The following is a 14227-nucleotide window of genomic DNA, read 5'->3' as shown; positions in this document are numbered from 1 at the left end:
GCGCAATCGAAAGAGGGTGTAACTTCATTTGCATGGGATAGATGGCACGTTATAAATTAGGGAATCCTAATGTCTTTGGGCCTGTGGCGTATTTAAGACACAGACGTAGAGGCCTTCTGGAGGCACTCAGACTCCGTGCCATGTAGAGGTGGCACACAGACAATGTTCCCCCTAATCACGCCTCTTGGGAGTCAGGGTAGGTTAAGTAGGGGCCAGGGAGCCCTTCAGGCATCCCCATGCAGACCAGTGCAGTCTCTCATTGCACCTACCCGCAGGGGGGGTGAGGACTGCCCCTTTGAAAGTCACTCTGGTTGCCACCTGCACAGTGAAAGGTGGACTGGGAGTTCAGTACAGGCTCAAATCTGTGCTGGAAACAGCACATGTGTTGTGATACAGTGTGCTGTCTGTCTATGCCCGATTTCCTGTGTGCAATGCAGCACAGAGTAGGGCTGTTTGGCATATCCATAATGGGGCTTTGGTTACCCTTTCATCATTGTGGAATTTTGATACTGGTTCTTAGCATGTGCAGTCAGACATAATATGTTGAAGAAGAGCTAGGGCTTCTTTCATGTTTTGCAGTAGGAACAGAGGAACCATTGGTAGCCTTTTACTTCTGTGTGATACCTATATGTGGAAAGATGCGCTGCACAGTTCAAACAATGTGGAAAGCACTTGCGAGACCAGTGATCTGCCAAAGCCCATGATCACTCCAGATTTCTTTCTTCTACAGATGGGTGGGCTTCAAAAACTGTGCCATACAGGCACTCCGGTTTCTTCTGTATGCGCTTCACAGTACTTTACTGATGCCGGTCTTCTCAGGCAGGTCACCATGCAGGTATTAATGGAGTAAAGAAGGATCTTCTCGATTTTTGTCCATGCTAAGTCCTTCACAGTTTGTAATCCGATGAGCCCCTTATGCACTCTTCTTGATGTAGCTGTACTTCGTAACATGAAGTCCTCTTTTCTCCTTTTTCTTCTCAACATGATGAGTCGCCTGTGGCAAAGCCAGCAAGATGCCTACTGTTTGGAGCAGGGATACCAGGAACATTCCTGCAGGGTGTGGCATGCACCATGTCATGCATGCCACACCATTCAGGAACAGGGATGCAATTCCGGGGGGGGCACAACCTCCCATGAAATGGGCAGTGGACAGGCAACTAGTAATATGCTCAGCGATGCTTGAGCGGCACCACCAGCATATTACTTCTCCTGACTGCTACACCACTGCCGTGGGATCCTGGATCCCTGCGGACGTGGCGGTTCTGTGGCGGTCCGACTGCCACACTCAAAATACTGCAGGAGGGCCCGCAGTGGTGGCAGTGATCAGATAACCACTGCAAGTATGTCTGTCCAGTGGACCGTTATACTCGTAATAAGGCTGTATATATATTCTTCTGCTACAAAACCGAAATCAGTTTTTTGGATAGAGTTGAATAAAAGTAAACTGCTGACACTTCTTTCCCCGCAGAATTATTCCCAAAACCAAACTGTTTGGTACCTAAGAGAGGACATTTAACTTTGTATCAAAAAGAGTGTTGTGTGATTTATAGGGTTAATCTTCTTTCTTTTTTCCTTACATTGTAAATATCTAAATATCAATAAAGGTTTGCCACTCCTGTAGCATCCTGCTACAAATAATCACAGACTATGGATGTAGTTTACTGGAGCTTTATTTCATGTTTCCTACTCGGTCCTTGTCCCTACTCTAACTGCCCTGGTTCCTGTCACTGGCTCCTCCCGTTCCTGCTCCTCCCTCTTAACTCCACCCCCCAGCCACTAGACTGCCTCACACAATCCTACAACTCCTTATAAATGTAATGTGTTAAATTGAGGCTTCATAGCAGGTATAGTAATTTCGTTTTGATTTCCAACATTTTTTTTTAACTTTTTTTTTTTTTAGGTCTCTGCTTAGCAGCCTGTGCGCTGCATGCTCAGCGAGACTCAAAGTAATCTGTATTGGCTTTAACTCCGTGTAATTTCTCCTGCCCCTTGCGATTGGTTTAAGTCTGGCACTGCTGTTGTTTTTTTTCTTAATTTCTGTTGGCTGTTGATCCTCTGGTAACTTCTGTGTAGTCCTGATGCTGCTGCGCCTAATTACAGGTTTCCTCCGCTTTGCTCGCACTTAATTGTGTGCAGTGTGCCATCTGTTTTTTACCCCTACCTGACGGACGTTTCGGACCCTGCCGACAAATGTAAGCGCTGTCGTGGTTGGGGGCGTGGCCCCCCTCCTCGCCTTGTTGTTTTTTGTAGGCTATCATTTCCTAGATCGCTGCTTTGCCGTTCATGTCTGCGTCCCCGCCCCACCTCCCACATGTCGCTCTATTTGAGCCTACATTCTGATTTACGAATTGCATGCGAATGTCAGTGGAGACAGGCGGACAATGAAACACATTCTTCACTGTGGTGTGGGCTGCTGCGCTCAGCTGCTGGCTCTGGCTTAAGCCTTTACTTTTCAAAAGCCCTTTCACATTTGGACTGCTATGTTTAACCCTTTCGATGCTGATGACGAGCTCAGCTCGTCATCACCCACGGGTGGCGTGTGCTGATGACGAGCTGAGCTCGTCATGTAACGCGGTAATTAAAAAATTGCCGCACATCGCGAAAATCGCTGCAGCATCGATGCGGTTAAGCTTCCTGTACGGGCTGTTGCTCTGTCTAGCTTACATGGAGTGGCGCCGGAGAGCTTGGGCTGTGTGCCCCCTCTGTTTCACAGAGGATCCATGCTCCGGTAGTGGCTGTCGGTGATGGACGTTTTGTTGTTTTTCATATGCTGGTAGTGTTTCTTACCCATCTATTTTATCAAGCCACAACAGCAAATAACTTAATTCACGGAAGTGCTTAGGTGCCGTTAATGCTCATTTCTTGAAAATATATACCTTTACCCACATCAAAATTACTTTTTCGGGTGATGCGCATGTATTAGTTTGCGATGCCGGTGTATATTTCAATTCATAAGTATTGCCTTCTTGCTGCTGATTCAGCCCTGTTCACACTAGGACTACTATTTTGAAGTTTTCTGGCTGAACCTCCCATCCCGGCCGATTCATTTGAAGCATCAGTTTGTTATATTCAGGGAGGGAGAGAGGAAGCTTAGCAACTGTGTATTGCAGAAGCCATGCACAATCGTCTGTAAGCCAGAAACATTCCCAGCAGTCTTCCACAGCCGAAAGAAGTATTGTTTTTTGCCATAACGTGGATTGTCAGCCATCAGCAAAACACACAAGATAATGGACGGAATGTTGCACAATGGCAAAACATTCACCTCCAGTCACAGATCTGGGTTTAATCCATCGTTATTTTGCTCACCATGCCACCCCAGTTCAGACATGGCCATATGCAAATCAGCAACAGAACAGTCCAGGCTGAACTGCCAAGCCATGTCTTCCCTGGACCGGAATCAAGCATCCTAGGACCGGTTTCTGGCTATCAGCCGTCTTCACTCAGGATAGCTTGACTCCAGTGGCGTAGTGAGCACGGGATCCACGTCTGGGCATGCTCTTCCCACATAGGGTGAACAGCAAAACACACAAGATGATGGACGGAATGTTGCACATTGGCAAAACATTCACCCCCAGTCACAGATCTGGGTTTAATCCATCGTTATTTTGCTCACCAAGCCACCCCAGTTCAGACATGGCCATATTCAAAAACGATGGATTTAGGCCCAGATCTCTGTACTGGGGTGAATGTATGACATTGTTCTGCATTCAGTCCATCAATTGTTGTTTTTGCATTTGTCACCCCGAGTGGGATGGGTATGCTCAGACGCGAGTACCATGCTTTCCTCACCACTGGAGTCAAGCTTTCCTGGCAGAAGACGGCTGATAGCCAGAAACCGGTCCTAGGATACTTGATTCCGGTCCAGGAAAGACATGGCTTGGCAGTTCGGGCTGGACTGTTCCCATGAGGCACTGGGTCAAGGCTGATTTGCATATGGCCATGTCTGAGCTGGGGTGGTGTGGAGTGCAAAAAAATATGGATTTACGCCCAGATCAATGTACTGGGGTGAATGTATGACATTGTTCTGCATTCTGTCCATCAATTGTTGTTTTTGCATTTGTCACCCCGAGTGGGATGGGTATGCTAAGACGTGAGTCCCATGCTCTCCACACCCCTGGAGTCAAGCTATCCTGGCTGAAGACGGCTGATAGCCAGAAACCGGTCCTAGGATGCTTGATTCCGGTCCAGGAAAGACATGACTTGGCAGTTCGGGCTGACTGTTCCCATGAAGCAGAGGGTCAAGGCTGATTTGCATATGGCCATGTCTGAACTGGGGTGGTGTGGAGTGCAAAAAAATGATGGATTTAGGCCCAGATCTCTGTACTGGGGTGAATGTATGACATTGTTCTGCATTCTGTCCAATTGTTGTTTTTGCATTTGTCAGCCATCAGCCTTCCACACTCATTAGGTTATTATTTTGCTTACAAACCTTTGCCTCTTCCTTAAAATATCAGTGCCCGCCATCCCTCCCACCCTGGTAGGGACACATACTAACATACAAAGCTTGCGCTACAAGGTTTATTATCCCTATCACAGACTTCCGGATCCCTTCAGGGCACAATTATATGCATCTATCTTAGAACCCTGCTGGGAAAAAGGAAGGGGGCAGGGGCATTTCTGACGTCCTGTAAAAAGAAGTGCGAGGGGGGGGAGGGGGTATGCTTTCTGAGGACTCACAACAACCCCAGAAATAAAATAGTAACACTGCAAGCTGAAACTTAATGCTGTACTGGCAATTTTTATCAGTGCACACATTAACTTTATGAAATGCTGAAAAGTAAGCTAAATATGAAAAAGTAAATAGTTAAAGGCGATTTAGTTCATGGTATGTGTGTTCTATTATTGTGTTGTACATTCCCCATCAATAGACTTGTTTTTTTTTATCCAGCACTTTAACATAGGAAATGTTAGCATCTGGTGTTTATACCTTGCCCAGAGGACTGAAAGATGCCTGATGCACTACAAAACACAATCATTTCTTGTTTATCTAGGGAAGTCTCCCTCCCATTCTATTCACACCACTCTGTCTAACTCTCCTACTCTCTCTGACACCACTCTCACTCTCTGCTCTTTCAGCACAATTTCTTTACAATAACTTTAAAAAAAATCCAAACTACAAACACACATTCTCCTCCTCTTCTTTTGGTTTCTTCTGCGTACACAAACACAGCCTCTTTATACTTTATACAACTATAAACTTCGCTCTCCTTCTTCCACTCTTTCACACAAACTATTTTTGGCACTCTATCTAGGCTTCATTCACCCCTTCATACACAAACTACCTAGCCTCCTCAAGCTTTCTTTCTATTTACTCTCCCCCAGCCCCTTTCTCCTGCCTCATGCGATTCTACTCCTCACTATACTTCATTAACCCTCATGCTATTCTCCTAATCATTCTCCATTCCCAAATCTTAAACACTGCTACTCTCCTACTAACGCTTTGCTTTAAACTACTTAACAACTAACAATTACAATTCTAACAACATAAAGCCACAACATATCACACACATACACTTAATAAGACATAGCTCAAATATAATGCCATTCGCAAAGCAAATAGCTTTAACTTAAAGGCGAGACCTATTGCATTTCCTATGCTTGGTTTATTTTGGTAACCAAGATTAACCTTAGTATTTATAGATTCTGATACATTTCTAGAAACTGGGAGCTGTTTGATCTGGAGATGCTGTTTTACCCTTTCCAGGGATTCATGGTTTTCTTTTGCCTTATTTCCCTTTTTTAAAACAGAATTTTGTATGTGTTTTTTTTGTTATTTTGGTAAGAGGAAGATAACATCCTAAACCATATTGCAAATAAACACACCAACTCTTTATAGGCATGGCTTATTTAGAAATAAAAATGGATGCATAGGGAGAGAGTGGAAAAGTAGATGGAGAGGGAAAAGACAATAAACATTGTTCAGAGGTTTGAACTTATCTTCTACCAAAGGATTTAGAGGACTAACAGGTCCTAATAATAGCCATTGCTTCTTTGAAAATCCCAAATTCTGATATAATAGCTCTTAAAAAATATTTAATGAGTTTCTTCAGGTTCAGTCCTCCATAAGTTAACCTTTAATGTTTTCTGCCTTAAAAGTAATATATCCAGCATTGACTAGGCAGGCATAAGTTGCTGATACATTTTAAATAGAGCTGTGTAGATTATTTGAGATTAATCATGGGAGCCTAAGAGTGTGAAGGCCCTAAGAGTAAAGGAGAGTTACCTGCAGAATTTGTGAAAGCCAAGTTGTTGAAGGCCTCTGTGAAGTGTGTAGAAACCAAATTACTCATTAAGGACCCGATTGACAAAAGTGACTTTCACTTTTGAATATTTTACACTTTGGAGTAAGTTTAATACTTTTTGCTTTTTGACATAATCAGAGTGGAAGTCACTGTTAAAAAAAACTTAGTAAGTCTAGCATTACACATGGCCAACCACTGGTACTGCAACATCCTCCCAAAGAAAATGATGGAGGCGAGGAATTGAAATAAAACCCCACATGGGAATAATGTTTAATTAAATTCTGTTATTTAAAATAGGTGAAAATATAAAGAAATATAATTTTTTGTTAAAAATATATAGAAAATAGGACATTGCATATTTAATAATTATAAAATATTTGAATACCCTATTTTTAATTAAAATCATAATCTCAGATGTTTTATTAAAATATAGCTAAATTAATTTAAATTATTTCTATACATAGCTTGTAATAATTCTTCTTTTTATTCTTTTTCATGGGGGGATAAAAAGTAAGGCCAGTCCCCTGCCAATAACGCTAACAGCTCAAGCCAGCAGGTGACCTGTCACCTTAATTACCTGCTGCCTCTGTTCCCTGCCGTTTCTTCAGTCCCTCCATCCAGTTGATTACTAAGACCCAGATCCTATTCCCCCCACCACTGCTTCTTTTGCCCCTTGAGTTTATATAGGTTTATTTCCATGCTGTATACAGCTAAAAATGTCGGCCTTCACCCTGAGAATGTTGGGGGTTCAGGGTTCAACCAATCTGACTCAGTGCACAGCAGCGCGACGGCCATTGCGATAAATAGTATTAAGGTTCCCTTCTTAATATAGCATTATCCTCTGAATCGTCCCATTACAACCATAATCATCAGAAGCGGAGTGATCTGGACCTGCCCCCTAATGCTAAAGCAAAATAAATTACTGATATCCTGCTTCAAGGGCTCTAACTTGGGACATGAAAAGAACATGTGAACAATTTCAGCCTGCTCTAAACTACATCGATTGCACTTGCCACCAAAAGTACCACCCCACTTAGCTACCCTAACCGGTGTATAGTAAAGATTAAATGTTGTCTTGAATTATTGGCCTAACAAACTTGCTTTTAATAGAACCTTGTTACCAAGAGCCAATGACTCCTGAAGATATAGCCCATCTGTACCAAACATGGCCCCCATTTAGAATTCTGCATTTACAAATCATCTTGTTGAGATAAAAAATGTTCTGCTTAATAGGAAAAAGGATTCACATCAATAGTGAAGATTCCTTTAGTTGAGGTGGTGAGACAGAGGGATAGAAATGGCTCAATCTATGATCTACTGGTACATAGCCAACATGATGATATGGAAATGCAGAACTTGTAATACTTCTTAATGAATACTAAAACATGTTTTATGTGGAAATGTATTTATTAATTGTAATTTAAGAAAAATGTTTATAATATATTCCAAGTAGTTAAAGATTTATTTCAAGTGAATAGTTTTTTTTGTTCTACATTTAAACAACATATACAAATAATTTACAATAATATTTAGTAGTTAAAAGTTAAATATATTTTTATGTTTTCCTATGCTTTACCATAGGAGGATTCATCAGTTGTGGTGGTGGTTTCCTCATGGTATAGGGAAAAATAAGAATGTCTATTTAAGTTGAAATTCAATCATTTCTCTATATCTAAGAGTTTGGAAATCAGGATGAGAACTAACAGTGCACAGAGGTGATGCTTATATATGTTTCTGTGCTGTAACCACAACTGATTTCAGTAGCAAAACCTACTGGTGCATTGGAGTAACACACTTTTTAAAGTCCTCTGTGGTTCCTGGGATGTGTCAAAAGCTGAGGAATCTGCTAGTAAGGCATCCACCATAACACGTCACTGAAGGTAAGTAACTTGTTTATACTTTGAGTGGGGCTACAGCAAATAGTTTTATCTCCCTTCTCCTTGTATTAAATGATTCTCACCTATTTTGCATTCCAGGTTGTTAAGAATGGGTTGGGAGTATTGGTTGTGAATTTGGATTGTAAAATGCTGTAGGGTTTTCCGTCCTCACCATTACATTTCTGTATGAAGTTGCTGCTAAATCTTTTTGGAATCATAAGGTATATGCTTGCATAATTATTCTGACAACTCCCAGTTGCTGCTCCCGTTGAGTAAAGACACCAAACTGGACACTGAAACCCTAAAGCATTAAGGGAACTATATAAGGTTGGATGCTAAACAGCTGCCTTGCTTTTAATGGCAAGATGATTAAGCGCTTGCATTATTATATGAAGAGTTTTAGAGGTGAATATTGATCATTCAAAATAATTGCATGTAACTTAGTGGTGCATTTCTACCCACCCACCTTCTGGTGTTAACCCTAGTGCCCAGAGAAAACATAACTAATTTGGAAGGGGCAGTAAATCACCCGTTTTATCTTGGTTAAAATACCTCAATCATGTCAGATGTATTTTTTTTTGTATTTTTCGCCGATAGCTAGATAAGTTTGTCATAAACTATTAGTAATTCATATCATATAGATTGTTCTTAATAATTAATACACTACATTAAAGAGTGCTTTTCTCTTTCATATGCCAAATGATTGTTGAGTCTACCATCATTTTGATATGTTTCAGCATAGTTCCATCAAAGTGTACTGTTTTGGCAACATTAGGACGTAAAAAACATACACTTTACATTATATAATAATATTATCTCTTTATATTCAATAAAGGTATCATAAATATTGTGGCACTAAAGTATTTGTAGCAGGAAAAGTATTATAGTCAAAAGGATGCATGTACTTTAGCGTGCAACAATCCCAGGTCTGATCCGCATTCCTTTATTCTGTCTCATCGGTGGGATAATTATAGACAAGGATTCACAATTGGTACTTGATGAAAAAGATAAAACCAAAGATGCCTTAAATTTAGGTCTTCAAATCATCTTGAGCTGTAAATGCATTAAATGTATGCCTTCAAATCGTCTTGAGCTGTAAATGCTTAGCATCTTTTTAACTTCCTCCACCAATGACACTCCTTTCCACATACTGTTCTCCATTGTCAGTTCTCACATGACTGTTTTTCCTTAGCTAAATTGAGCTTGTACGATTTAACCCTTTGCATGCTGATGACGGAACCGCTCCGTCATCAGCTGCAGGTGCGCTGTGCTGATGACGGAGCGGTTCCGTCATGGCCCAGCCGCCGCGCCTGCGCGGCGCTGATTTCGCGCCTGCGCGGGCGTTCTAATGAGCGGGGCGGGTCATGACGGAACCGCTCCGTCACCAGCATAGCTCAACCGCGGCTGGTGATGGAGCGGCTCCGTCACCAGCATGCGGCCGCCGCGCGGCCGCCCCGCCCCTTTAGCGCTGCGGTGGAATAGCCGCCGCAGCGAAGGGGTTAAAATTCTCTCTACTAAAGTCAGTAACTTGAGCCTGTTGGTTTTTTTCTACAATAAGAATTAATATACAGATGTGTCTTAAACAATATAGTTCATATATTTTATTCCCTGTTCAAAAAATAGTAGTCAGTCTGGCTAACTCAACAGTCATTACAAGTATGCAACAAATATGTAAAATGACTGCACGCTAATTCATCTTATCTTGTTTCCAGAGAATCTTTAATACGAACTGCATTCCAGTGTCTTCAATTAGTTGTGACTGATTTCCTACCAACAATGCCGTGCACATGTCTGCAGATAGTTGTGGAAGTTGCTGGAAGCTTTGGACTTCAAAATCAAGAGCTGAATATTAGCTTGACTTCAATAGGTTTGCTGGTGAGTCTTATATATATTGCCACTTTACGAATTTTGATTTATGGTTATACTAGCTTACCCGTCGCACGTTGCTGCGATCTCAGAAGAAAGGAAATTTAAGGAAACTTGTTATGATAACATTCAATTTACATTGTGTCATTTTTATTGAAACGTATTCATTTTAATATGGAAAACATTTTAAAGTGTTTTTTAATTCTGTTTATTTATTCGAGTGCTTGTGGATACACAGTATTTTTAGTTTTTCCGTCTGGTGCGTACACAAATAAATCAGAAGGTTTTCAAACGCACGAGCTGGCCACATACAGTTGTTCATGTGAGAAGCACGGATTCTCCAAATCTAGTCCACACACTTGCAGTGATTGTCCTTGTGCTTTGTTGATGGTCATTGCAAAAGCGAGTCGCACTGTAAACGTTCAGTATTGGAAAGATTATGAGGGCCCTGGGGGACGGGGGACGATATTTAACACATTTTTCTTTATTTTTTTTGTTTTTTGCCAGAAACCTTAGCAGGAGTGTACTCGACAACTTTAAACAATTTAAAAAAAAAATGTTTTGTTTTGGTGCCAGAAACATTCGCTGGAGTGTATTCAAAACTTCCCAAAGTTTCATGGTGATCGGATGAATGGTGTAGTAATGCATAAAGGACAAACAGACTTACTTTCGTTTTTATATATATATATAGATAGATATATTGAAAATTATAGTTTCTGAAGGTGATCTATATGCAGATTAAACAAGACCAATAAATAGACTTAAATGTGAAATACAAGGCTTCTCTTCCAGAAATGGAATGAAGGACAGAATCATCCAATAAGCTAACAAAACTGTCACTGTGCCTTTAAGAACCTCACAGCACACCCATCATTCCATCAGGCCCCACATGTGACAGTCAAGTCAGGTCATTTGTACGGATTAATGGAGGATAATGAGTTAAAAGTGATGAAAACTGTGGATGTCTTATAAAGGGAGGAGAAAGGGTTGCTTATCTCTATGATGAGGAGTCCCTGGAAGAGAACTAGGATTACAGGGAAGCAATTTGTCCTTCTCTTCTAGGGGATCCTCATCAATAGTCCTAAAGACTGAATAGAATAGCAAGGCCTTCCCACAAAATACCGGACAAGAAATAGGGACGGCCTCACCAATTACCAACAAGCATTGGAAATGCAATAGTTCTCGCTTTATTAAAGTTTGAGCAGTTGGCATTGAAAATGGCAATATTGTTAGGGCTAGTTATGGAATTGCAATTATGCTGAAATACAATCACATGTAATGCGTAGGTGTATTAAAAAGTTAAATGATAGATAATGTTGTTGAAGAAGTAGGTAATAAATATTGATGTATGTATTTTGCATCTTTTTTTGAAAATCTTGGTTATGCAATGGGTATGTACGTAAAATATGTGTTTGTGACTTTGATTTACAGTTGTGTGTGGCATGCAGCAGTGTGAGGCGTGCAGCAGTGTGTGGCGTGCAGCAGTGTGTGGCGTGCAGCAGTGTGTGGCGTGCAGCAGTGTGTGGCGTGCAGCAGTGTGTGGCGTGCAGCAGTGTGCGGCGTGCAGCAGTGTGCAGTGTGCAGCGTGCAGCAGTGTGATGCGTGCAGCAGTGTATGGCCTGAAGCGTGCAGCAGTGTATGGCCTGAAGCGTACAGCAGTGTGTGGCCTGCAGTGTGCAGCAGTGCGAGGCGTGCAGCAGTGTGTGGTGTGCAGCAGTGTGTGGCGTGCAGCTGTGTGTGGCGTGCAGCTGTGTGAGGCGTGCAGCTGTGTGAGGCGTGCAGCTGTGTGAGGCGTGCAGCTGTGTGAGGCGTGCAGCTGTGTGAGGCGTGCAGCTGTGTGAGGCGTGCAGCTGTGTGTGGCGTGCAGCAGTGTGTGGCGTGCAGCAGTGTGTGGCGTGCAGCAGTGTGTCGCATGCAGCAGTGTGTGGCGTGCAGCGGTGTACAGCATGCAGCAGTGTGAGTAATGCAGCAGCGTGCAGCAGTGTGAGGCATGCAGCAGTGTGAGTAATGCAGCAGTGTGCAGCGTGCAGCAGTGTGAGGCATGCAGCAGCTTGTGGCGTGCAGGAGTGTGAGGCGTGCAGCAGTGTGAGTAATGCAGCAGTGTGCAGCATGCAGCAGTGTGCAGCATGCAGCAGTGTGCGGCGTGCAGCAGTGTGCGGCGTGCAGCAGTGTGTGGCGTGCAGGAGTGTGAGGCGTGCAGCAGTGCGAAGGTGCAGCAGTGTGAGGCATGCAGCACTGAGACGTGCAGCAGTGTGAGGGGTGCAGCAGTGTGAGGCGTGCAGCAGTGTGAGTAATGCAGCAGCGTGCAGCAGTGTGCAGCAGTGTGTGATGTGCAGCAGTGTGAGGCGTGCAGCAGTGTGCAGCGTGCAGCAGTGTGCAGCGTGCAGCAGTGTGCGGCGTGCAGCAGTGTGAGGCATGGAGCAGTGTGAGGCATGCAGCAGTGTGAGGCATGCAGCAGTGTGAGGCGTGCAGCAGGATGTGGCGTGCAGCAGTGTGAGTAATGCAGCAGTGTGCAGCTTGCAGAAGTGAGGCGTGCAGCAGTGTGAGGCGTGCAGCAGTGTGAGGCGTGCGGTAGTGTGCAGCATGCAGCAGTGCGAGTAATGCAGCAGTGTGAGGCGTGCAGCAGTGTGAGGAGTGCAGCAGTGTGAGGCGTGCAGCAGTGTGAGGCGTGCAGCAGTGTGAGGCGTGCAGCAGTGTGAGGCGTGCAGCAGTGTGAGGCGTGCAGCAGTGTGTGGCGTGCAGCAGTGTGTGTCATGCAGCAGCGTGCAGCAGTGTGAGGCGTGCAGCAGTGTGAGGCGTGCAGCAGTGTGAGGCGTGCAGCAGTGTGAGGCGTGCACCAGTGTGAGTCGTGCTGCAGCGTGCAGCAGTGTGCGGCTTGTAGCAGTGTGAGGCGTGCAGCAGTGTGAGTCGTGCAGCAGTGTGAGTCGTGCAGCAGTGTGTGGCGTGCAGCAGTGTGCAGCATGCAGCAGTGTGAGTAATGCAGCAGTGTGCAGCAGTGTGAGGCGTGCAGCAGTGAGAGGCGGGCAGCAGTGTGAGGCAGGCAGCAGTGTGCAGCATGCAGTAGTATGAGTAATGCAGCACTGTGCAGCGTGCAGCAATGTGAGACGTGCAGCAGTGTGTGGCGTGCAACAGTGTGAGGCGTGAGGAGAGGGGGTGTGAGGGTGAGGGTGGGGGGTGTGAGGGTGAGGGTGAGAGTGTGTGAGGGTGAGAGGGTGAGTGACGAGGGTGAGGGAGGGTGAGGGGATGGGAGGGTGAGGGGGTGTGAGAGTGAGGGGGTGTTAGGGGGTGTGGGTGTGATTATACTGAATCTCGACCTGTCTGTTAGTCCGACTGGGGATTTGCTGCTAGCCTTCCGCTGATTGATAGAATCTCCGACAACGTGGTCGTAGTCCAGCACATGCTGTAGGTTAAATTGTTTATTAAAAGACTACAATCTGATCATCTTTTGGGACTTTGTAAGGATTATCGGTTTTGTAAATTGTGTCGCCATTTGTGAAGGGAGCGAGCCCGGGGAGTCAGCGAATCACTTACGTTGCAGTAGGGATGTGGCTGTTTTAGCATTAGCAGAGAACGAGGAGCTTGCTTGTTGTCGGCATGCATCTTATCCTGCCCTCTCTCCAACTGACAGCAGCCGTTGCAGGTCTGTTTGCCTTTCACTCCAGCTGCCCCGTTCTCCCTTTGGCTTCAGCAGCACCTGCTTGCCACCTGCTCCTCGCAGCCCAGATGGACAGGACACAGTTATTCCTTCCCTCCCTTTGAATGAAAGTGAGCGGATTTGGTCGGACGGCTAGATTGTCGACTTTGGCGCTAGAGACCAGGGTTCGAGTCTCGGGGTCGCGTCCACATTCTGTGATCTGGGCAAATCACTTAATATGAATCTGGTATTGTGAAACGTAATCCGGGCTCATGATTTAAGAAAGAATTCAGACTTTTTGGCAGTGAAAACGTCCTGGCGTAAAATGGTCAAACTTCGCGATATTGCACCTTTCATGTTATACAGCGTTTCAGGCGCTTTGGCAAATTAATTCTACTTGCCAATAAAATAGTTAAACTGCTCAACACGGAGGCGAGTCCAGATGTTTGTTAGCTTAATGAGGAACTCAAAGTAGGGGTTGTTGGGAAGTTTAAAACTGCGTCCCCCTTTGCGCGATAAATAACATACCTTTCTGTCCAGACTTGATGTGCGAAATCGCACAGCTGCTTCCTCTTGAATAATTTCCTAGTGCAAAAAATAAATAATCC

The 14227-nt window shown here is 44.2% G+C and overlaps 1 protein-coding gene across 2 annotated transcripts in view; it reads left to right on the top strand.

Moving 5' to 3' along the window:
• The window catches only part of MON2 (MON2 regulator of endosome-to-Golgi trafficking), a 966303-nt gene that overhangs the window by 638380 nt on the left and 313696 nt on the right, over positions 1-14227 (top strand). For both annotated transcript variants that reach the window (XM_086919098.1, XM_086919097.1), the window contains exon 23: positions 9832-9994. In XM_086919098.1, the coding sequence (XP_086775224.1) occupies positions 9832-9994 (163 nt within the window). The remainder of the gene's footprint in view (positions 1-9831; positions 9995-14227) is intronic.

The sequence above is a fragment of the Lissotriton vulgaris genome, chromosome 1_1 (assembly GCF_964263255.1).
Source record: "Lissotriton vulgaris chromosome 1_1, aLisVul1.2, whole genome shotgun sequence".
NCBI lineage: Eukaryota > Metazoa > Chordata > Amphibia > Caudata > Salamandridae > Lissotriton > Lissotriton vulgaris.
Note: the sequence above shows the minus strand (reverse complement) of the source record. Positions and strands in the feature narration are given on the sequence as shown.